Genomic DNA, 22,094 nt, shown 5'->3' with positions numbered 1-22,094 from the left:
CACTCTCCCTCTTTCACACTGTCAGTCTGTCTTTCCCAGGTCCCCCTTCTCCAGAAACACTCTCCCTCTTTCACCCTGTCAGTCTCTTTCCCAGGTCCCCCTTCTCCAGAAACACTCTCCCTCTTTCACCCTGTCAGTCTCTTTCCCAGGTCCCGCTTCTCCAGAAACACTCTCCCTCTTTCACACTGTCAGTCTCTTTCCCAGGTCCCCCTTCTCCAGAAACACTCTCCCTCTTTCACACTGTCAGTCTCTTTCCCAGGTCCCCCTTCTCCAGAAACACTCTCCCTCTTTCACACTGTCAGTCTCTTTCCCAGGTCCCCCTTCTCCAGAAACACTCTCCCTTTCACCCTGTCAGTCTCTTTCCCAGGTCCCCCTTCTCCAGAAACACTCTCCCTCTTTCACACTGTCAGTCTCTTTCCCAGGTCCCCCTTCTCCAGAAACACTCTCCCTTTCACACTGTCAGTCTTTCCCAGGTCCCCCTTCTCCAGAAACACTCTCCCTCTTTCACACTGTCAGTCTCTTTCCTGGGTCCCCCTTCTCCAGAAACACTCCCTCTTTCACACTGTCAGTCTGTCTTTCCCAGGTCCCCCTTCTCCAGAAACACTCTCCCTCTTTCACCCTGTCAGTCTCTTTCCCAGGTCCTCCTTCTCCAGAAACACTCTCCCTCTTTCACACTGTCAGTCTCTTTCCCAGGTCCCCCTTCTCCAGAAACACTCTCCCTCTATCACATGGTCAGTCTGTCTTTCCCAGGTCCCGCTTCTCCAGAAACACTCTCCCTCTTTCACAGGTCTCCCTTCTCCAGAAACACTCTCCCTTTCACACTATCAGTTTTTCCCAGGTCCCCCTTCTCCAGAAACACTCTCCCTCTTTCACACTGTCAGTCTCTTTCCCAGGTCCCCCTTCTCCAGAAACACTCTCCCTCTTTCACACTGTCAGTCTCTTTCCCAGGTCCCCCTTCTCCAGAAACACTCTCCCTTTCACACTGTCAGTCTTTCCCAGGTCCCCCTTCTCCAGAAACACTCTCCCTCTTTCACCCTGTCAGTCTGTCTTTCCCAGGTCCCCCTTCTCCAGAAACACTCTCCCTCTTTCACCCTGTCAGTCTCTTTCCCAGGTCCTCCTTCTCCAGAAACACTCTCCCTTTCACACTGTCAGTCTTTCCCAGGTCCCCCTTCTCCAGAAACACTCTCCCTCTATCACATGGTCAGTCTGTCTTTCCCAGGTCCCCCTTCTCCAGAAACACTCTCCCTCTTTCACACTGTCAGTCTCTTTCCCAGGTCCCCCTTCTCCAGAAACACTCTCCCTTTCACACTGTCAGTCTCTTTCCCAGGTCCCCCTTCTCCAGAAACACTCTCCCTCTTTCACATGGTCAGTCTGTCTTTCCTAGGTCCCCCTTCTCCAGAAACACTCTCCCTCTTTCACCCTGTCAGTCTCTTTCCCAGGTCCCCCTTCTCCAGAAACACTCTCCCTTTCACACTGTCAGTCTCTTTCCCAGGTCCCCCTTCTCCAGAAACACTCTCCCTCTTTCACACTGTCAATCTGTCTCTTTCCCAGGTCCCCCTTCTCCAGAAACACTCTCCCTCTTTCACACGGTCAGTCTGTCTCTTTCCCAGGTCCCCCTATTGTGTGTTGGTTATTGGAAAAAGAATAAATATTTTTAAATGGTTTCTAGGGGGGAGGTCTAGGTTGTGCCATTTTTTTTAAATTTTGGATTGCCATACCCTAGAGGCATCTTCTGGCTCTAACCTTTGATGCTGCCCTCCCGGTTGAAATGCCCTGTGCAATTGCTTGATTTGCACATTCGGTAGCACCAGACTTTAATAAAAATATTTCTGTATAATCCATATAAAACTCCATTTACATGGGTACCTTGTGTTTGAAGATTGGGTTGTTTTGTGTGTGCTCACAATTCCACATGTAGCTGTGTAATTAAATGCCTTAGTGAAAATTTGCCTGACAATCTATTACTGCGCCATTATTCCGGCACTGGAGAGCATAATTTTTTAAACAATCCACATTAAACTTGTGTGTTGCCAAAGCACGTAAGTTATGCTTGTCTTCAAAGCAAACTTGGGTGCATTAATCCACTTTGAAAATTATTCATAAGACCCTGCGCACAACCTAAGCCACACAAACTAACCCTAAACTCTAACTCTGCCCTGGAAGACCTAATTTTTTCTGCACATATGTATACATGAAACCAGATTACATTTATACTTATATGTGCACATCTATGTGCAATTCTATAATTCTGACGTGCAAAAACCCATGGTTTAGGCACATAAATATGTTTTTAAAATTGCTCCCAAAATTCTAAACAAAGAAGCTTACGATAAGACCCTTGAAGGCTTTCTTCTCTGTGATGCGGTACAATCCTTCCAGTGTTGTTATCTTGATGTGCTTAATTTCTAAATTAAACCTGAGGACAAAAAGATCACAATGTTTCTCTTCTGTTACCATAACTTTGCACAAGCCATAGTGTAAGTAAAGGAAAAACACTGCCCACTTCAGACACAATTGTGTAATTTCATTACAAGATACCTACCCGACTGCTCGTAACCTATAGGTGTTAAATACCTGTCAAAACACCAGCTCTTTTGTCCTCTGGTCCTCTCCCAAGTCAATAGTCCTGGCTGCTGAGAGCCAACAAAAATCATTGCATTGTGTGTAAGAAATTCTGCTTTTCCCCTCAGGCTTTACAGTTTTCTTAAATTTGTCTCTGAAAATTTGGCCATCAGATAAATCTATATCAGACACTTGATATTCTGCCTCCAGATGGATTATATCAATTTACATCAAACAAATTGCAATTGAAATAACTTGCAGTGATGATCAAATTTACAGCTGGATTAGAATTGAAAATCCAGTACTTCCAGGGTTAAGGTCAAGTCCTTAATCAGAAGTACAGGGAGTTAGATTGTGGAAAATGGATCTCTGCAGGGAAGACTTGGCTGAAAAGTCAGCACTTATCTTTTTTCCTGAAAGTAAAGTAGCAAAGCAAAAGTCATAATAAGGGTAATGGAACCATCTTTGGGGCGTAAGAGCTGGAAGCATGAAGCTTTAATGCAGGACAATCTGGTAGAGTCCAGAGATCTCTCGTGGGTATGTAGGAGGAGAGGAGCTGGAATAGCTTTTCATTCACACACTTGTAAGAGAAGCAGAGAATTTGGAATGAGCCAGTGCAGTTGGATTATTGGTTTTAATTGGTTGGTAGATTTGGCTCCTACCTAAACTGTAACAGCTGCATTTTAAAGGACCTGGAAATGCTTCATACTATGTCGAATGATGCTATTAAATAGGTAGCTGCAGTGGTAAATTCAGGTGGTGATTACCGCATGGATGACAATAGTAGCGAGATTGTGTTTATCAAGGTAGCTATGCAGTTGGCAGATCTGTCCTTACCACCTGCATGATGAGATTCCATGGTAAGATTTTGGTTGAGTTGATCCCCTAGATTTTGTACTGACTACTTAGGCTGTAATATGTTACCTGTCAGAGAAGGTAATGATCACAGGGACAAGCCGTTCCAATGTTTTCTATGACAATTTAGGAAAACTCTTCAGCTGTGTGATCCTCTGTGGTGGTAAGAGTTGTAAAGCAGTTCAGGCTTGAAGAGTTTTAATACCAGTTCAAAGTTTACCTAGATTCAGAGTGTAGTCTTTTTTTTTGCTTGTCGAATGACTGCTTTGTATTTCCTGAAGTGCTCTTTGCAGAGATGAAGATTGGTATCCGTTTTTTTGTTTTCACCATGCCCATTCAAGTTGTCAGGATTGTTTAAGGATAAGACCTTTGAGGATCCATGGGGAGTTCCTTGGGGATCTGGTAGTATTGTTTGAGAGGGGTGAGGGTAACAATAGCTGTGGAGAATTCATTATTCCATTGCTGGGTCTGTGGAAGCAGGAGTTCTTGTTATGTTTGTAGAGATACTCCCAGATCTCTACCAAAAGGAATAATCCATTTACTGATTGGAAGGAAACAGAATAGCTAGTGTGGGTTTGGGAGCCTTAAAAGTGTGGAATTTTTAGTTGACCATTCCAGGGACAACTTGTCTATGGTTGATCCCTGGTTTTAGGAGGACAGCCTCTGGGTTCTCTGGATTGAGACCGGGGTTCAGACTGGAGACAGATACCTTTCACCCTTTTGAAGGACGGTGTCTGAAAACGTGCAGAACATGTTTGGAAACTTCTTAGATTTCATGTTTTAGAGACGGAAGATTTTTGCCGCATTCCTCATCCCACATTTTAGTTTCTCTTATTGAAACATTTTTTCAACATGTCTGAGTATTCAGTATGTGTAATCTAAGGAGCAGTGTGTCAGTGCGAGGAATGGATTTCATCCATTTCTGGAGAGAGGAGTCTGAACCTGTCACTAGGTTCATAATCATCTTGAGAAGAGTAGAAAGAGTAAAGAGGATGATGAGCTTCAGGAGAGGTAGGAGTGATTGGTATTTTTCTGTATGGACTTTGACTAAAACGGATAATAAGAACTACCCCTATCAACTGGGAGGAAGTTTATAAACTGCCCCATATTTGGTTGGAGAGAGAGATAGAAATTAGATTTATAATCTGGAAGTTAATTGAACCATCTATATAAAGCTAATGGACAGAAGAGAGGTCACAAATCTACTTAAAAAAAATGAATCAAGCTCACCATTCATCAGTTAAGTTATGTTGGAAACCATCCAATGCTTCCAGCATGATTATTGCTGCAGTGATCATTAGTGCTGTTTGCATGAACTTTAAATTGAGATTACAGTAAATGCAAAGCACAGGGCCTAGACAAGAAATTCTTCCCATTCAGGGAATCCTGTACATTAAATTAAAAGTAACAGTATAGAAAGTCTGGATATCAGAGTCTTTGTTTGAGGGGCAGTCTCTGTGGGCATTATCTAGGTCTATTGGCCCAGGAATTACATCATTTTTTGCATGTGTTTTTCTTTGTAAATGATGGCAAATTAGACCATTGGGGTTTACTCTGCCATTATTTACTATGCTAGTATGTAAAACACCTCAAGATAGAGCCAACTAATGATGCATTATGTAAGGCTGAACATTTAAAATCAAAACAGTCCAAATACAAAGTAAACCTTAAGGATGGAGTTTAAACAATTATGTAAGGAAATATCAATGTGTAAATCAATTTAAAATATTCATCAGCATGTCTAAACAAAAGTAATCCCAAAAAGCTTGCATGGTAAAAAACACAGTTATGCTAATATAGGGCACATTTTAAAGGGAGTTTCATGGTTAAACACATTTCAAAGTTGTCTAAGGTCCTGGGTGAGAAAAATGGGTGAGGACAGTGAGCAGAGGCAGCGCCAGAGTCATAACGGGCTGACAGAAGTTCCCCACAAATATTTACACAGGAAAATCCTCCCCATGAATGAGGATCATCATAGGGAGTTTCTCATTCAGAATACCAAGTACCCAAGGGCCTGCCAGCTAAGTGGGAGGAGCTAACATTCTGCACACACAATACAAACTTCATACTGATGGCAAATTCTTCTGCATCCTTCACCCTCTGCCTGACTAGGAATGTGCCCTCGGAACGGCTGTTTAGAGTTTCTTCAGCTTCTCTTCTCTCCAGCGGTCCAGCATACCTAACAATTGCATAATCACATCATTAATACCAGCCAGCACTATAAAAAAAAGCCCTACTTAATACTCAGAATTTTATGAACATCCACCATTTCTTCATCATAATTTTAATGTGATAATCTCCCTACAGAATAACTATGATCATGAAAATCAATGAGTATTTCCCCTCCAGCACAGTCATGACAATGATAATTTATTTATATTCCACTTTTCATGACACATCAAAGCGAATTATGTTCAGGAACCCAATCTCCCTCATTCATACTCAAATTAACACCCTAGTCATACCTATGAACATCAAATTCATAACATGATAATCACTCTCCCTCACAGTCATTATATAATAATCCCCCACCATCAGACTCAAAATATTGTAATCACTCCATACCGTACCTATGAATATCAAAATCATGCAATAAGCCCCAACCAGTTATAGTATAATCCCAGCTATTAAACTCAAAATATCATCACCCTATAGCAGTGGTTCTCAACCTTTTTCATCCGGGTCACACCTGACAGATGGTTCTCACATGCGTGACACACTGAACATGTCACCATCACGGGCTAGGGTCTGCCTGAGGAAAGAGCTTTGTGATCCTGGAAGTTGTATCTTACTCTTGATACTCTTAGACAGGGATTCCTTGGATTTCCTTTAGTTAACTGCAGTTCCCTCATATCCCCTTTAGAGCTGCATCTGTTGCTCGGTGCAGGTTACCTCTTGCCTCTCAGGAAGCACAATGCATATCACTGCTGCCTTGAGCTGCAGCTGACACTCTGTGAAAGTTGCCCAATACCTCATTACTATTCTCTAGCCCAGTCTTTTGGGACACACCTAGCCAATCAGGTTGTCAGGATATCCACAATGAATATGCATGAGATACGTTTGCATGTATTACTTCCATTGTATGCGAATCTCTCCCGTGCATGTTTGTTATAATAAGCGGTGATAGATTTTTGTAGAAAATAATAGAAATTGAAAATGTAGGTCCCTACTTCTGGTGCAAACCTGCACTGCTTTAGTTGCCCTTCTGGAGCTTTTCCAGGAGACAATGGCCCAGTAACATCCAGGTAGAACAAACACTGTGGAGCTGATGCAATAAATGTGTGCAGAAAACAGGCGTGCAGTTTTCCTAATGCACCCCAGCACCTCCTTGGAATCAGGTGCACAGGAGAGGTGGTTATCAAGCTGCTTGGGAAAGTGGACATTCAATGTACGAGCATCCATTTTCTCCTGCTACCGGCATGTGCATGCACAAGATATCAAGATACACGGCCTGGACTATGTATTTTGTGTGTGTTGGACATGCAACATTTTTTTTCAAATAATTCTTTTTTAAATAAATCACTGCTTTATTTTGTTCCTCCTCCTTAGTATCACTATAATACTATTAGGAGGAATCATAGAAAGCAGGACTTTTCTTTTTTTTTCAATGCACCCTTGTGCTGGCATAAAATGTGTGTTTGAAGGGCACATTGGCCACGAGGAAAATGTATTGGATCGCAGGGACTAGCTAATAGCCTCCAATACATGGATTTCCACGTGATGAGTGCTATCAGCTAAGCGGTGATTTAGACACGCATTATGGATGTGCTAATCCCTGCTATGGACGCGTGTTAGCCCGTGAGTAGCCACTAGTGCATGGTATTGCATTGGCCCCTTTGTGCATCCTAACATTCAGTTCTGTGTCTTAAAACTTTGTGATGTACAAATGTTTAACAATAAGCTTTACTCACCAAGAGTACTGAGACAAATCTGGTAAAGGAATCTGAGAAAAAGAAAGAAAGAGAAGTGAGCCAGCCCTTGCTATAAGATAAGATGCAGCCAGTGTGGGAACCCGTGCTCCTTCAATAACCAAAACTATTACCAACATAGTTAACCTATCCCTCATAGAAGGAAACTACCCGGACTCCTTAAAATCAGCTGTTATCAAACCCATTTTAAAAAAGACCAACCTAGATCCAAACAACCACTAAACTATCGACCCATATCTAACCTACCCTTCATCGCCAAAATCATTGAAAAGATCATCCACTCACAACTATCCAACCACCTAGAAAAGAACAATATCCTATTCCCCACACAATTTGGTTTCAGGAATTACCTGAGCACTGAAACACTGCTCCTCTCTCTAAGCAACATTGTGCTCAGGGGCTTCGAAAATGGCCAAAGCTACCTATTAATCCTCCTAGACCTATCAGCCGCATTCGATACCATAAACCATGTGCAATCCTTATGGATTGACTGAAAGAAATAGGATTAACTGAGAAAACGTTGTAATGGTTCTTGTCCTATCACACAGAAGCTACCAGGTATTAATAAATAATACCCTCTCGATGAAAAACCTAAACACTGGTGTTCCAAGGCTCTGCATTGTCCGCAACCCTTTTCAACATATACCTTCTCCCGCTTTGTCACTTTCTAACTGACCTAGGGCTTGGACGACATGCAAATACTAATCCCAATCCAAAATACTCTAGAAGAAACCTACAAAAAACAGCCTCACATCTCTCCAAAATAAAACTATTAACCAACATGAAACTCATAATAAACAATCGAAAAGACAGAAATTCTCCTGGATAGAAAAAAAACACACCATTACCCCCACCACCGCTCAACATAGAGAACCAAAAGACAGCAAGCTCCCCGGTCTCACATGCTTGTAACTTAGAAGTCATCATTGACAGGGAATTATCCTTCAAGAACCACATCACGAATAAAATTAATGAAGGATACTACAAACTACTCACACTATGATGATTAAAACCATTCCTTACTCCAGATGACTTCAGAATAGTCCTTCAACTACTCATCTTTTCCAACCTGGATTATTGCATCTCCCTATTATTTGGATTACCACTCTCCACCATCCGTCCACTACAAATCTTACAAAACACTGCTGCCAGAATCCTCACAGGAACAAAAAAGCACAAACATATTACGCCAATTCTCATAGCTCTACATTGGCTCCCAATAAAACATTGAATAGATTACAAAATACTGACACTACTGCACAAAACAATATATGAAGAAGAAACCAACTGGTTAAGTAAATCAATAAAAATACCCACACCTCAACGAAACCTCCGCTCAACCAACAAAGGCCTTCTGAAAAACCCACCTGCACGCTCCAAATAACTTAATCTCAACCCGTGAAAGAGCCATATCCCTCGGCAGCCCCAAACTCTGGAACACCCTCCCAACAGTACTAAGAACTCAACCAAACCTAAAAATCTTCAAAAAGGACCTTAAAACCTGGATGTTCACCAAAGCCTACAAAACACCCAATGAGTCATTCACACGCTCCCCAAAATTTAACACAAATCTGGACTGAAACCTCCTCACCCCCACCCTATTAACCTTCATTCAGAACCCCACCATGTTCCCCTTGCTACGTTAATATCCCCCTCAATCCTAATAATGCTTTAAATGAACGCTCTATGTATAAACGAACGCTCTATGTATAAATGAACGCTCTATGTATAAATGAACGCTCTATGTTCGTCAATGCATCTACTAACCTTCTAACACTTTATCCATTGAAAACTTGTTAACCAATATGAAAACGATGTTAATCCCCATCCTAACCTCTTACCCATCAAAACTTCTAAACCATTGTGACGGTATATAAAACTTGTAAACCAAATGACGGTATATTAAACTCGATAAATAAAATAAATAAGGGTTACTTTTCTACCCCTCACAACAGTCCTGATTTAACAATCTTTACCAATACAATGTACAAGATAAATGGAAGACAATTCCTGCTCCGATCATCACGCAATGCTGGGAATATCACAGAAGTGCTACTGAAGGATACTATTTCTTAAATCCTCATGCTTTTGGCAGATTACTTTCTACTTTCAGGTCTGATAGCAAAGTCAACAGCTAATCAGCAGTTCAGGTATTTTTTTCCCACCTTTTACTAAACATTATTAACCAGAGCTGCCAACAAATACAATTCAGTGCATGATAAACACACAAAATCTTTTCAATGTGCATAGAATGCAATTAAATATGCACATCTATGGATATAAAGAATATAAAATGCATTCTCCTGCCACTGTTTCCACATTGCTCCCCTCCCTGTGATCTCTGCACCTGCCTTAACTCCACGTTAGTTAGATGGGTTTGCACTTACACTAACGTATGGTTTTACTTTGTTACATGGAAAACAGCCAACTTCATTTGTGGAAGCATTTCTGCCCTGCCAGAAACAAGAGAGAGAGTTAGCGATTTTTATTTAGCAGTTTGAGATTATGAAATGCTGACTCACTATCTACAATGAGATCTTGTGATTTGTAAACAATTAAAAATTCAATGAAAGCAGGCACCCTACTTCAAATAATGCTTTGGAGAAACCCACAAGTTCATCTGTAAAAGTTTTTAAGCAAAGCATTTTGAGCAGAATTATTTAGAGGTGTGCTGTGGTTTGTCTCATTTTCGTTTTGTGTCATTTTTTGCTTGATTTCATTTTTAAAATGTTAGTTCACAGTAATTGGACTTAGTACACAATAAATCCAAGTTAGTGCGCACTGTCCAGGTAGTGTACATCAACACAAAACTAAAAGAATAACATTTTGGCATTTTTTCTCATTTCATGGTTTCAACAAAATGAAATGATAGACAATGTCATTGACATTGTCTTTTGTTTTAAACAAATGCACATCCCTAAAACCCTGAGCTCTCCCTGACTTGCAGCCCATGGCTTTAAGCATGAGGTTCTGTGAGGCAGTAACCAAGCCTTGGAAGAATGAGAATAAATGCTGCTCTCTAGTATTAGAGAAGAGAAGCTACCAAAGTTTGTATTAAATCGTTTGTCTCATTCGCCTTTACCTCCCACCAGTGCTGCTCTGCTTCTGCTTTCGTGAGCTCAACAATCTCTCCCACATTCAGGCGTAGTGCTGGTCCAAAAGCTACAGGTGGTGGGGGCAGCCCATAATAATCCTGACAAACCTCCATTTTCGTTAATCCTAAAGATAAACAGATATTAAATTCAGAAATAATCTCACTGAGGAAGTCAGATACAAACAAGGAGACAGTCTCACTATGTTTTGATGTATTTATTGCACCCCTGTTTATTTGTAAAACAGCATGATGTGATCATTTCATGAATGCCGGTATATAAAAACCTTAAATAAATAATTAGAATAAATAAATGTTTTGCTTGCTGTTTACATTGTAGCAAAGCTTGGGGTAAAACATGATATGGAAATAGGGCTGGGTGATGGATTAGGGAATCTTGTAGGGTCAGTTTAATAAGTGCCTGGGGAAGTCAGTATTTAGTAGGTTTGTTCATCTAAGTTTAGGATTTAGCTGGATAACCTGTAGCATTCAGTGCAAGAGAATTTTTAAATCCTGCTTTTGGTTAATAAACCAGAGAACTCCACTTCTGGAATGCCTCTGAGTTATCCAGCTAGGTTTTAAGTTAGCTGGATAACTAGAACTGCCTGTGAGTACTCTAAGGTTAGACAAAAGTGTATCCAGTTACCTTCCCAATAGCCAGGAGTATTCAGTGGCACATTCATGCTGATGATCATCCAGTATAAGTTTATCTAGGTAACTTATTTGCTCCCTTCCTGCATGAGTACTTACCTAGAAGTCTTACTGAAAATGCAGGCACTCACTGAGATTTGGCTGGCAGGTGGTCTTAGAATTAACTACTAGTTAATTAATTCTAAGACCACCTGGCTGCTAGTTAATAACTAGCAGCCAGGACTGTCTGGATGGCTGCACACAGGGGTAATTTTTAAAGTTATGCGCGGGCGTAGATTTGTTCGTGCAACCCGGAGCGAACAAATCTAAGCCCGATTTTATAACATGCGTGCGCTGCTGCACACGTTATAAAATCCAGAGTCCTGCGGAGGCAGGCTGCGTGCGCAGAGGCGAGCAGCCTGCCTCCGCAGGACTCTGGATTTTATAACATGCGTGCGCTGCTGCACACGTTATAAAATCCAGAGTCCTGCGGAGGCAGGCTGCGTGCGCAGAGGCGAGCAGCCTGCCTCCGCAGGACTCTGGATTTTATAACATGCGTGCGCTGCTGTACACGTTATAAAATCCAGAGTCCTGCGGAGGCAGGCTGCGTGCGCAGAGGTGAGCAGCCTGCCTCCGTTCTCTCCGAGGCCACTCCAAAATCAGAGCGGCCTCAGAGGGAACTTTTTTCCCAGCCCCCCTTCCCCTACCTAACCCACCCCCCAGCCCTAACTAAATCCCCCCCTACCTTTGTTCAGAAAGTTACGCCTGCCCGAGACAGGCGTAACTTGCGCGCACCGGCCAGCTGCCAGCACGCCATTTCCCGGCCCGGGGGCTGGTTCGGAGGCCTCGGCCACACCCCCAGAATGGCCCCATGCCCACAGCCCCGCCCCAGAATGCCCCCGAATGCTGCACCACCCACAACACGCCCCGAGACTTATGCGCATCCCGGGCCTATGCAACATCCGGATGGATTTACGTGCGCAGGGCTTTTAAAATCTGCCCCATTCTGTAATAACAAAGTCTTAGCTGAAATACAGGCACTCACATAGCCAGGGGTCTGGCTAGCAGGCTGTTCAGGGGACCTATGAGGCAGATCTTGGACGACACTTGCACTAGACTGCAAAGATAGAAATCAACTAGCAGCAGCTTCTGCCTGGCAGTCTACATGGCTGGATGTTAGAGCAATGGCCATGCTAATGTTGGTAGCTATTTATGGTTAGATAAAGGGAAGAGAGCTAAGTGTGAACCAACTGGGAGACATCTTAACCTCCCAAGATGACAGAGCACAAATCAGATTGCAGATCTGTCCTGGATAAGCATAGAAACTTAGAAATGACAGCAGAAACAGACCAAAGGTCCATGCTGTCTGCCCAGCAAGCTTAGGGTAGTTTCTGTTGAGCCATACAAGTCCCCCATTCCTATCAGTTTCCCAGGCTGTCAAAGTCAGGGCCCTTTTTGGCTGCTGTTAGAATCCAATTCCCTGTTACCTTCTGCCGTAGAAGCAGAGAGCAATATTGGAGTTGCATCAAGAGTTTCAGGCTTATTGGTTAAGGGACGTAACAGCCACATCAGCAAGTTACCCCTATGTTTATTTTTCCCAGAGCACAAAATTTGTTGTCCTAGTTATTTGCTATCTATAGTTAATTCTCTTTTCCATCTTTCTCCCTGCCATTGATGCAGAGAGCAATGATGAAACTGTGGCTTATTGGTTAAGGGCAGTCACCACCACAGTAGCAAGTTACCACCATGCGCTCTTTTCTTCATCTCCATCCTTCAGCCTTTAGGGATCCACAGTGTTTATCCCATGCCCTTTTGAAATCTTTCACTGTTTTTGTCTTCACCACCTCCTCTGGAAGGGCCTTCCAGGCACCCACCACCCTCCCTGTGAAGAAATACTTCCTGACATTGGTTCTGAGTCGTCCTCCCTGGAGTTTCATTTTGTGACCCCCTAGTTCTATTGATTTCTTTCCAACCGAAAAGGTTTGACGATTGTGCATCACTAAAACCTAAGGATGTTTAGGTGGCAGGAAAGTCGCTTGTTCAGGGAGGTTGAAGGGAAGAGAGATAAGGACTGGATGACTGGTGGAGCACATCCTGCAGTGCCAGTGTGCACAGGAAGTCCATCACATAGTGCCCACTGCTGAAGAATAGCAAATGGCAAAGTCCATCCCACAGTGCAGGCTGCTGAAGATTAAGCAAATATCTTTAAAACCCATGGGCTGGCTATGCTAATTTCACAATTAATATAGCCAGATTGCAAGTTTTAAAGACATTCTCACAATGTCGGCCCATTCAGATATGTTGACAGTCCACACCATGGACCACCAGCACCTAGTCCTAGCAGAGATAGCCAACGCCAGTCCTCGAGTGCCACAAACAGGCCAGGTTTTCAGGAGATCCACAATGAATATGCATGCACTGCCTCCAGTGTATGCAAATCTTTCTCATGCATATTCATTGTGGATCTCCTGAAAACCTGGCCTGTTTGCAGCACTCGAGGACTGGAGTTCACCATCACTGAGCTAGAGGGATGGACTCTGCTAGGTTGCCCTCTCCATCCTACTTCTCTTCAGCAGAGGACGTTGCAAGGAACTTCACTGCCACCACAACTCCATGAACAATTAGTGAGAGGGGCTCCGCTAGCTACCCTCCCAACAGCAGTAACTTAGTTATCAATTCCAACTCCTGTCCCATCACATAGTTTGGGGTCAAGGGTTACTGTAGGAAAACTATTTATGGGAGGCTTAGCCTGTCCAGTTTTTATATCAGCTGCGAATGGCAGCATGGACAGGAATAACTGGGAAGACAGGATGGACCCATTAAGTCTTTTTCTGCCATCTACTAAGTTACAATGGGATTATATATTCAAAAGTCTTATGGCCTTAAAATTGACACCCATACAAGCCTTCCTTCTCTTCACCCCCCAGCTAAAATGCATCTGTGCAATATGCATAGAAATAGCTGGACAAAAAGGAGACTGGGACAGGGCAGGCATCTCAGATTTAGCTGATCAGAATGATATTCAAGGCCAACATTAAATTTGTCATCCTCAATGGCTCCCTAAATAGAATGGCACAAGGTTTGTCAGGTTATTCATTTTCATAACCAGTCTGCTCCATGAAAGTGCACAAAACAGGGCTTTAACAAGAAATTAAAATCTCCCTGAATGTGCGCTACAACTGAAAATTAATGGTTAAATTTTGCCAATCAGCAGCTCTTTCAAAATCTCTCCTTAGGCAAACAAAAGAAGCTGCATTCCTGGTGATATTTAAATATTCATGTAAAATCCAGACCACACCCTTTGGGTCTATGTTCTCATGGCAAGGATTAATACTAAGGAAAGGAAAATTGGTTCTTACCTGCTAATTTTCATTCCTGTAGTACCACAGATCAGTCCAGACTCCTGGGTTTTGCCTCCCCGCCAGCAGATAGAGAAAGTTCACTGACACTGCTTCATAACCCCTGGTGCCACCTGCAGTCCCTCAGTATTGACCTGTACCCAAACCAAGATGACAGCAACGTAAGCAATCAGTATTGAGAACCTCCAACAACTCCGCACTAAAAGCAAAGCAGTAGTACGAGTGGTGGACTCTTCCTCCCAGTAAATGGCAGGTCTCTGGACTGATCTGTGCTACTACAGGAATGAAAATTAACAGGTAAGAACCAATTTTGCTTTCCTTCTATGTACCCAGATCAGTCCAGACTCCTGGGATGTAGCTAAGCTCCCTTTAACTCAGGTGGGACCTGGAGAGTTTGGTTCGTAGAACACTCTCAAAGCACATGGAAGCCGGAGCTCCGACATCCAAGCGATAATGCCTAGCAAAAGTGGGCAACGACTTCCCAGTAGCTGTCCAGCAACTTTTCATTCATGCATTAACACCGTAACGCATCAAAATGCGTTACGGTGTTAATGCATGCGATAATGCGTTAACACATGCGAAAAGAATTGTAACACATGGCGCAAATACAAATTTTTGGGAGGGGTGGGATTGGGGAGGAGTTTGGGCTGGATTTAGTTAAATGAGGGGCAATATCACACCATGCGGTAGCATAACACATGCTATCGCATGGTTTAAGGCGGAAATAACCACCTTTTTTCCTGGTGCTAGGCTGTGTGATATGCCTGGAATGGCCATAACGCAATTCACGATAAACTTTTTAAATTACCTTTTGGCCATTTCTGGGTTTAGGAGGGGAGAAAGAGAGAGAGAGAGGGAGAGACTCTGGGGAGTGCCTCACTGTGTGCACCTATTTATCTCTCTATAGGAGGGCCATATAGTAGGTCAAGGTGAGGTGTTGGTGGTGGTTTAGTGGCCAGTTTCACATGTAGAGTGAGACATATCAATAGCACAGTATACCTCATTCCAAATGACATCAAATCTTCACAGAGGTGTACTGTGCTGTTTGTACATCTAACTACATGCGAAATTGGCCCCTAAACCACCAACACCTCACCTATTTAGATTGCCCTCCTATAGAAATATAAATACTTCACTAGTATGAGGGCCTTGTAGATAGGTGCTTGCTCTCTCCTCTCTCTCAGCATAGGGTGCACTATGCTTACCGCTCCATGCAATGATACACTTTTTGATGAATCTGGGGGTTCATGTAGAGATATCTGTTGTGACTCAGCCCAGGAAGTTTCCTGAGAATGCATCAAGTGTGCCTCTAAACCCCTTGACAGTGGGTGCCCTTTAGAAATGTACGGTGAATTGATTGCTTCCTTCAGCCACCACACAATTGTAGCCTTAGACACCTTACTTCCTTTCTTTGGATCACTCTACAGTACAAAGAGATGATTCAATCTACCAAGAAGTGATCCAATCTATAGAAATGTGACCTTTAGATACCTCAAGATCCCCTGCATGAGGCATAGTGGAATCCAAATCCAGAAAACTTGGAAACTCCCCTGTCTAACTAAGATGGAACACAGAGTCTACCTCAGGCAGAAAAGAAGGCACCATGCATAAAGATACCCCTGAATCAGACATCTGTAGGAAGGGATTTCAACATGACAGCTCCTGGAGCTATGAAATTCTCCTGGCTGAACAGCCACCAAGAAAACCACTTTAAGAGTCAAGTTCTTAATCATCTTTGGTGGTTCAGATTGAGCTTCATACAATTCTCCAAGGACTCGATTCAGATTCCAAGATGGACAAATATTACACACCTGAGGATGCAAGTTCTTAGCTCCCTGAAGAAAACGTACAACATACAGATGTGTGGACAGTGGATACCCTTCCACCTTACCCTGAAGACAACGCAATTTCACTATCTGGACTCAGAGTTTAAGGCCAGTCTCTTGACCAGAACCTTTCTGTAGAAAAGTCAAAATATGCAACATCATAGCCTGAACAGGTTGAGGCTGCACTCCGTCAACAGTATTCCAGGTCCTGAAGATCCTACAAATTTGCACATACATCAAGGATTTAGAAGCTAGTCTATCCCCTCCATTCTCAGTTGTCTCCTCTCAGAAATGAAGCCAAGAGACAGAAGGAGCCACCAGACCCAAAAATATTGGGCCCTGGAGGAAAAGAGTCAACCAATGTCCGAACCTCAGGAGCCCATCTATGGCCATGTTGACGTGGCCACTCTGGAACTATCAGGATCATGTTTGCCAGATGTTTCTCTATCTGTTGTATTCTCTTGTCCACCAGAGCCATGGAGAGAAGACAAAAATGAATCCAAGGCAGCACCGTGTTCTGTTCAGCGGCTGTAAAACCGCGATGCCTTGGTGTTCTCTTTGGTCAGGATACCCCCCAATCTTACGTGGATGAGACACATTGCTGCCTGACCGCTCCAATTCCCTGGGGTCTAACTTTCTCTGAGAAAATCCACTTGAATATTATTCATTCCAGCGATGTGAGATGCTGCCAACCACTCAAATACTACTCTGTCTAGAGAATCAACTCCCGGGCCTCCCGACCCATTGCCTGATTCTTGGTTCCACCTTGACAGTTGACGTAGGCCACTGTCATTGCATTGTCTGATAGGATCCGTACTGGATGGCCATGTAATCTTGGCAGACAGGCAAGCAAAGCAAAATTTACCGCTCTCATTTTTTACCGATTGATAGACCACGAGGCCTCCTGTTTTGATCACTGGCCCTGAGCAAACTGATCTTGCCACACTGCTCTCCATCCGGATGGACTTGCGTCAGTGGTCACTATTACCCAATTTGAGCCTCCAATTACACACCAAGCTAGAGACTGGTGTGAATAAGCCACCATGAAAGACTGTTCCCTGGTTTCCTCCTCTAATGGAAGGGGAAGATGCAACTCTTCCAATAACAGATTCCAGTGTATTTTTTTTTAGCTTTATTTAGATTTTTATATTCTGCTTTTCGGCACCTCAAAGTGTACATCAAAGCAGATTACATTCAGGTACTACAGGTATTTCCCTATCCCCACAGGGCTTACAATCTAATTTTATATCTGAGGCAATGGAGGATAAAGTGATTTGAACAAGGTCACAAGGAGCGACAGCGGGATTTGAACCCTTTTTTCCCTGGGTCATAGTATCTTAGTGGTTAGAGCCCCCTGAAGAGGCCGCATATGTGCAAATGCCAAGTGCATTAATTCCAATGTCAATGCTATAGAACCCAAGACCTGTAAATAGTCCCCAGACCCTGGGCACCGAAAGCTCTAGCAGAAGCCTAATCTTTCTCTGCAATTTCAGCAGTCTCTCTCTGTGAGAAACACTCTCCACCAGCATGTCGAACTGAGCTCCCAGAAACGCCAGAGTTTGAAAGAGGACTTAATGGCTTGTTGGTAGGTTCACCACCCATCCTAGAGACTTCAAGTACATCAGTACCTTTTGTATTGATTGTCCTCTGATTTTGCATGAATGAGCCAGTCCAGATATGGATGCACTAACACCCTCCTTTTGCAATGTGGCCACCCCCATCACCTTCACCTGGATGAAGGTACTTTGGCCATCACCTGCTGAAGGGAAAAGCTCAAAACTGAAAACTTTCCCTTAGGACTATGAACCTCAGCAATCTCTGGTGCTCCGGCCTGATGGCTATGTTCAGATACGCCTCTGTCAAGGTGAGAAATGCTAAGAACTCTCATAGAAACATAAAAATGACGGCAGAAGACGACCAAACGGCCCATCCAGTCTGCCCAGCAAGCTTTGCACTTTTTTTTTCTCATACTTATCTGCTTCTCTTGGCTCTTAGTAACCTTTTGGTTCTATTTCCCTTCCACCCCCACCATTAATGTAGAGAGTAGTATTGGAACTGCATCTAAGTGACATATCCAGCTTAATTAGTTAGGGGTAGTAACCGCCGCAATAAGCAAGCTACATCCATGCATATTTGTTTACCCAGACTATGTAATTCAGTCCTTGTTGGTTATCTATATATAGATCCACTTTTCTTCATTCCCCCTGCCGTTGAAGCAAAGAGCTATGCTGGATATGCGTGAAGTATCAGTCTTTCTCCCCTGCCGTTGAAGCAGAGCGCTATGCTGGATATGCATTGAAAGTGAAGTATCAGGCTTATTTGGTTTGGGGTAGTAGCCATCATAGCAAGCAAGCTACTTCCTGCTTTTTTGTGAATGCAAATCCTTTTCCACATTTCCTCTTGCCATTGAAGCTTAGAGCAATGTTTGAGTTGCATTAACCGCTGCTATGATGGACCTTAGAGTTTCCATGCAGAAACAGGGAACCTTGAGAGCAACATTTACTTTTTTAAATCCAATATCTCTTGAATTGGATAGGGGGGGGGGGGGAGAAATAGTATGCTTAACTTAAAATGGACCTCCAGCCATACCAAGCATGTTCAGGGTCTGAACCAACAAACTCAGAAAGATATCTCTGTGGAAAAAGAATATCTGAGCAGAGTCCATCCAGATGTGAGGAAACCAATTCCCCATCAGAATCCTCTGATGTCTCATGATCCACACCCCCTTGAACATTACCAGGGACAGCCTCTTGGTGGCATTTGCCCACCATGACTGACAAATGGGAGGCCAGAGCTCATGATCCCTACACTTCACTAGTCATCCCTGCAGAAAGGTCTGCAGGCCCTGGAAACATTTCATCCAGGAAGAGGAGGATGGATCTATACCAGAGTCAATAGGCCCAATCTTGCTCTCTCCAACTTCTCTCTCTGCCTTCAGGAACAAGGGAGGAGGAGAACTAACCATTGCCTCGCCTCCCACTCAACTCCCCTCCAGAGACACCATAGACTAAGGGGATTTCCCAACATGGGCAAAAGCTGTACTAGTCTAATCGCTTTGAACATTGAAACAGCGCTGACACAAATGGAGAGAGAGTGAGGACTGAATTGCTATCAGATGGCAAGCTTCATAGATAGGAAGGTGCTTAGACTTGTTCATCCCTGGCGCCTAGCTCTCGAACTTCGGCTCAAGGCGGCCTCTTGCTTGCACATCAATGTCATCTGGACATATGCGCACACCTCTCCAGAACACACAAATATGCGCTCAAGACTAGGTTGCAGTCGTACATGCACAAGTACCCACGTAAATATGTATTCCAGTCTAGGTTGGGGCCTTATGCACACAAGTACCTATGCATATACATGCTCAAGTACTACTCAACCACACACTCAAGTCTAGGTTGCAAATGTATGTGCTCAAATCTAGGTGGCAACCTTATGTGCAGAGGTCACTGCACATGTAACCGCCACATGGCGAGAATGTGTGCACACACCTACGAATGTAGGAAAAGAACTGCTGCTGTGGCCTACCACACAGCTAAGCAAAGCCTGCACCAAAAATCAAAGGCCTGGAGAGCTTCTCAACAGCTCAGGCCTCCTAACTGACCAAGAATCTATGGAGACTGGGGTCAAGAGCCAACATCCCCTGTTGCCTGTTCTGCTAAACAAGCTTTGTGCATCAGCAAATTAAAACTGGCAGGCGGCCTCTACCAGAACCAGAGACTCAGTGCAAGTGCCTCTCCGCAGCTCCGCGGGACAGGGAACCACCGGCGAAAGCTGAGGATGGATTCCCCTGCCTCTCCTGCCGACACTGCTAGAGAATTGAAAGTGGCTGCTATTTCTGCACTGATGGGGAAAGCCTCAGTGCTAGACTCCATCACCCGTGAGGCTCGTTCTACCAGTGCGGCCAGCTCGACGCAGACCCCTGAATGCCACACTGCTTTTGCCGCACACACTGTTCCTCCCTGCACCCATGGCACCACCAGCAGCTGAAAGTCAAGCAGGGGAACAGTTCCTCAGTGCCACAGAGCCAATACCCGGTCTCCTTCGCTGGCAGAGAAGCTGCTGAAAAACCCCATCGCTGAGCTCCCCGAGCTGCTAAGCTAACTTCCCTCCCTGGAACTCCAATGCTGCTCAAATTCCTGGTTTTCATTTCTTTTTTTTTACTCTGAGAGTAAAGCTACATAGAAATCTATTTTCTTTAGTGCAGTGGTTCCAGTTCCAGCAGCACAGGCTTCATGGTAGATCAGAAACAAGCCAGACCACTGGCTATATCCATCTCCTTTTGCCAAACTTTAGCGACCGAGCCCAGAACAAACTGTATAAAAGGGATATTTCCCTGCTCCACTGGGCTTGCAGTGCAGAACTGCCAGCAGATTTCACTGCTGTCTTGTGGGGGATGAGGGATCTGGAGCACCAGATGTCCTCCCCACGGACCTCCAGACCGAGCTATCAGAAGGGTCACCAACACCAAGCTCATCCGCCTCAAACCAGGGAGGAATGGGCCCACCAGGACCTCACAACCCCCTGGGAGGATCCAGAAATGTTCTTTTAATCTTTCTCTCTCTCTCCAGACTACAGGTTTTACACCATCCACCATCTGCTGGAGACAGAGAAATACCGAGGGACTGCAGGAGGCACACTGGGTTATGTACAGTGTCAGTGAGACTCTCTCTGTCTCCATCTGCTGGCAGGGAGGTAAAATCCAGGAGTCTGGACTGATCTGGGTACATACAGGGAGCTGCTGGAGACAGAGAAATACTGAGGGAGTGCAGCAGGCACACTGGGTTATGTACAGTGTCAGTGAGACTGTCCATCTGCTGGCAGGGAGGTAAAATCCAGGAGTCTGGACTGATCTGTGGTACTACAGGGAACTGCTGGAGACAGAAATACTGAGGGAGTGCAGCAGGCACACTGGGTTATGTACAGTGTCAGTGAGACTGTCTCCATCTGCTGGCAGGGAGGTAAAACCCAGGAGTCTGGACTGATCTGGGTACATACAGGGAACTGCTGGAGACAGAAATACTGAGGGAGTGCAGCAGGCACACTGGGTTATGTACAGTGTCAGTGAGACTGTCCATCTGCTGGCAGGGAGGTAAAATCCAGGAGTCTGGACTGATCTGTGGTACTACAGGGAACTGCTGGAGACAGAAATACTGAGGGAGTGCAGCAGGCACACTGGGTTATGTACAGTGTCAGTGAGACTGTCTCCATCTGCTGGCAGGGAGGTAAAACCCAGGAGTCTGGACTGATCTGGGTACATACAGGGAACTGCTGGAGACAGAAATACTGAGGGAGTGCAGCAGGCACACTGGGTTATGTACAGTGTCAGTGAGACTCTCTGTCTCCATCTCCTGGCAGGGAGGCATAACCCAGGAGTCTGGACTGATCTGGGAATGTAAAGGGGAAAACAATACCGATTTATAATATAAAGTCTGTCATATTAACATGCTCATCCAGGACTAATGAGGTCTGGTTCTAGCACAAGTTACAAGCACCCCTGGAGAAAGGAGACGTGCCACTGAACTCAGAACCCTATCAGTGGAGCACTGCAAGGACGCACCTGAATTATTCGGCTTACTGTGCGCATTACGAGTGGGCTTCTTCTGCGAAACAAAGGGAAGAACAGTTACTATTATTGCAGGATTTTAACACTCCTATTTTAGCTGTCACTTTCTTCCTTCTGCTTCAGTGCTTTCCCTCATGCCCAGCATCCATCCTCCATTTTAACCATCTACCTTGTTTCATAATTCCCATTGCACGTTTTCAGATAAAAAATTGTGCATTTTGTGAAGTAGTGAAGGAATATGTGCATTTTATTGAAATTAAATTTCAATGTTTTGCA

At 44.1% G+C, this 22,094-nt stretch overlaps 1 protein-coding gene across 3 annotated transcripts in view; it reads right to left on the bottom strand.

Moving 5' to 3' along the window:
• VAV1 (vav guanine nucleotide exchange factor 1) overlaps positions 1 to 22,094 on the bottom strand; it is a 131,056-nt gene that overhangs the window by 16,451 nt on the left and 92,511 nt on the right. For 2 of the 3 annotated variants that reach the window (XM_029585253.1, XM_029585254.1), the window contains exons 19-24: positions 21,813 to 21,855; positions 10,429 to 10,565; positions 9,734 to 9,799; positions 7,329 to 7,360; positions 5,480 to 5,596; positions 2,329 to 2,416 (exon numbers count right to left, since the gene is read on the bottom strand). In XM_029585253.1, the coding sequence (XP_029441113.1) occupies positions 2,329 to 2,416; positions 5,480 to 5,596; positions 7,329 to 7,360; positions 9,734 to 9,799; positions 10,429 to 10,565; positions 21,813 to 21,855 (483 nt within the window). The remainder of the gene's footprint in view (positions 1 to 2,328; positions 2,417 to 5,479; positions 5,597 to 7,328; positions 7,361 to 9,733; positions 9,800 to 10,428; positions 10,566 to 21,812; positions 21,856 to 22,094) is intronic. The other variant, XM_029585255.1, reaches the window with a different exon arrangement.

This window comes from Rhinatrema bivittatum, chromosome 19, assembly GCF_901001135.1.
Source record: "Rhinatrema bivittatum chromosome 19, aRhiBiv1.1, whole genome shotgun sequence".
In the NCBI taxonomy this organism is placed as follows: Eukaryota; Metazoa; Chordata; class Amphibia; order Gymnophiona; family Rhinatrematidae; genus Rhinatrema; species Rhinatrema bivittatum.
This window is presented reverse-complemented; position numbering and strand designations above follow the sequence as displayed.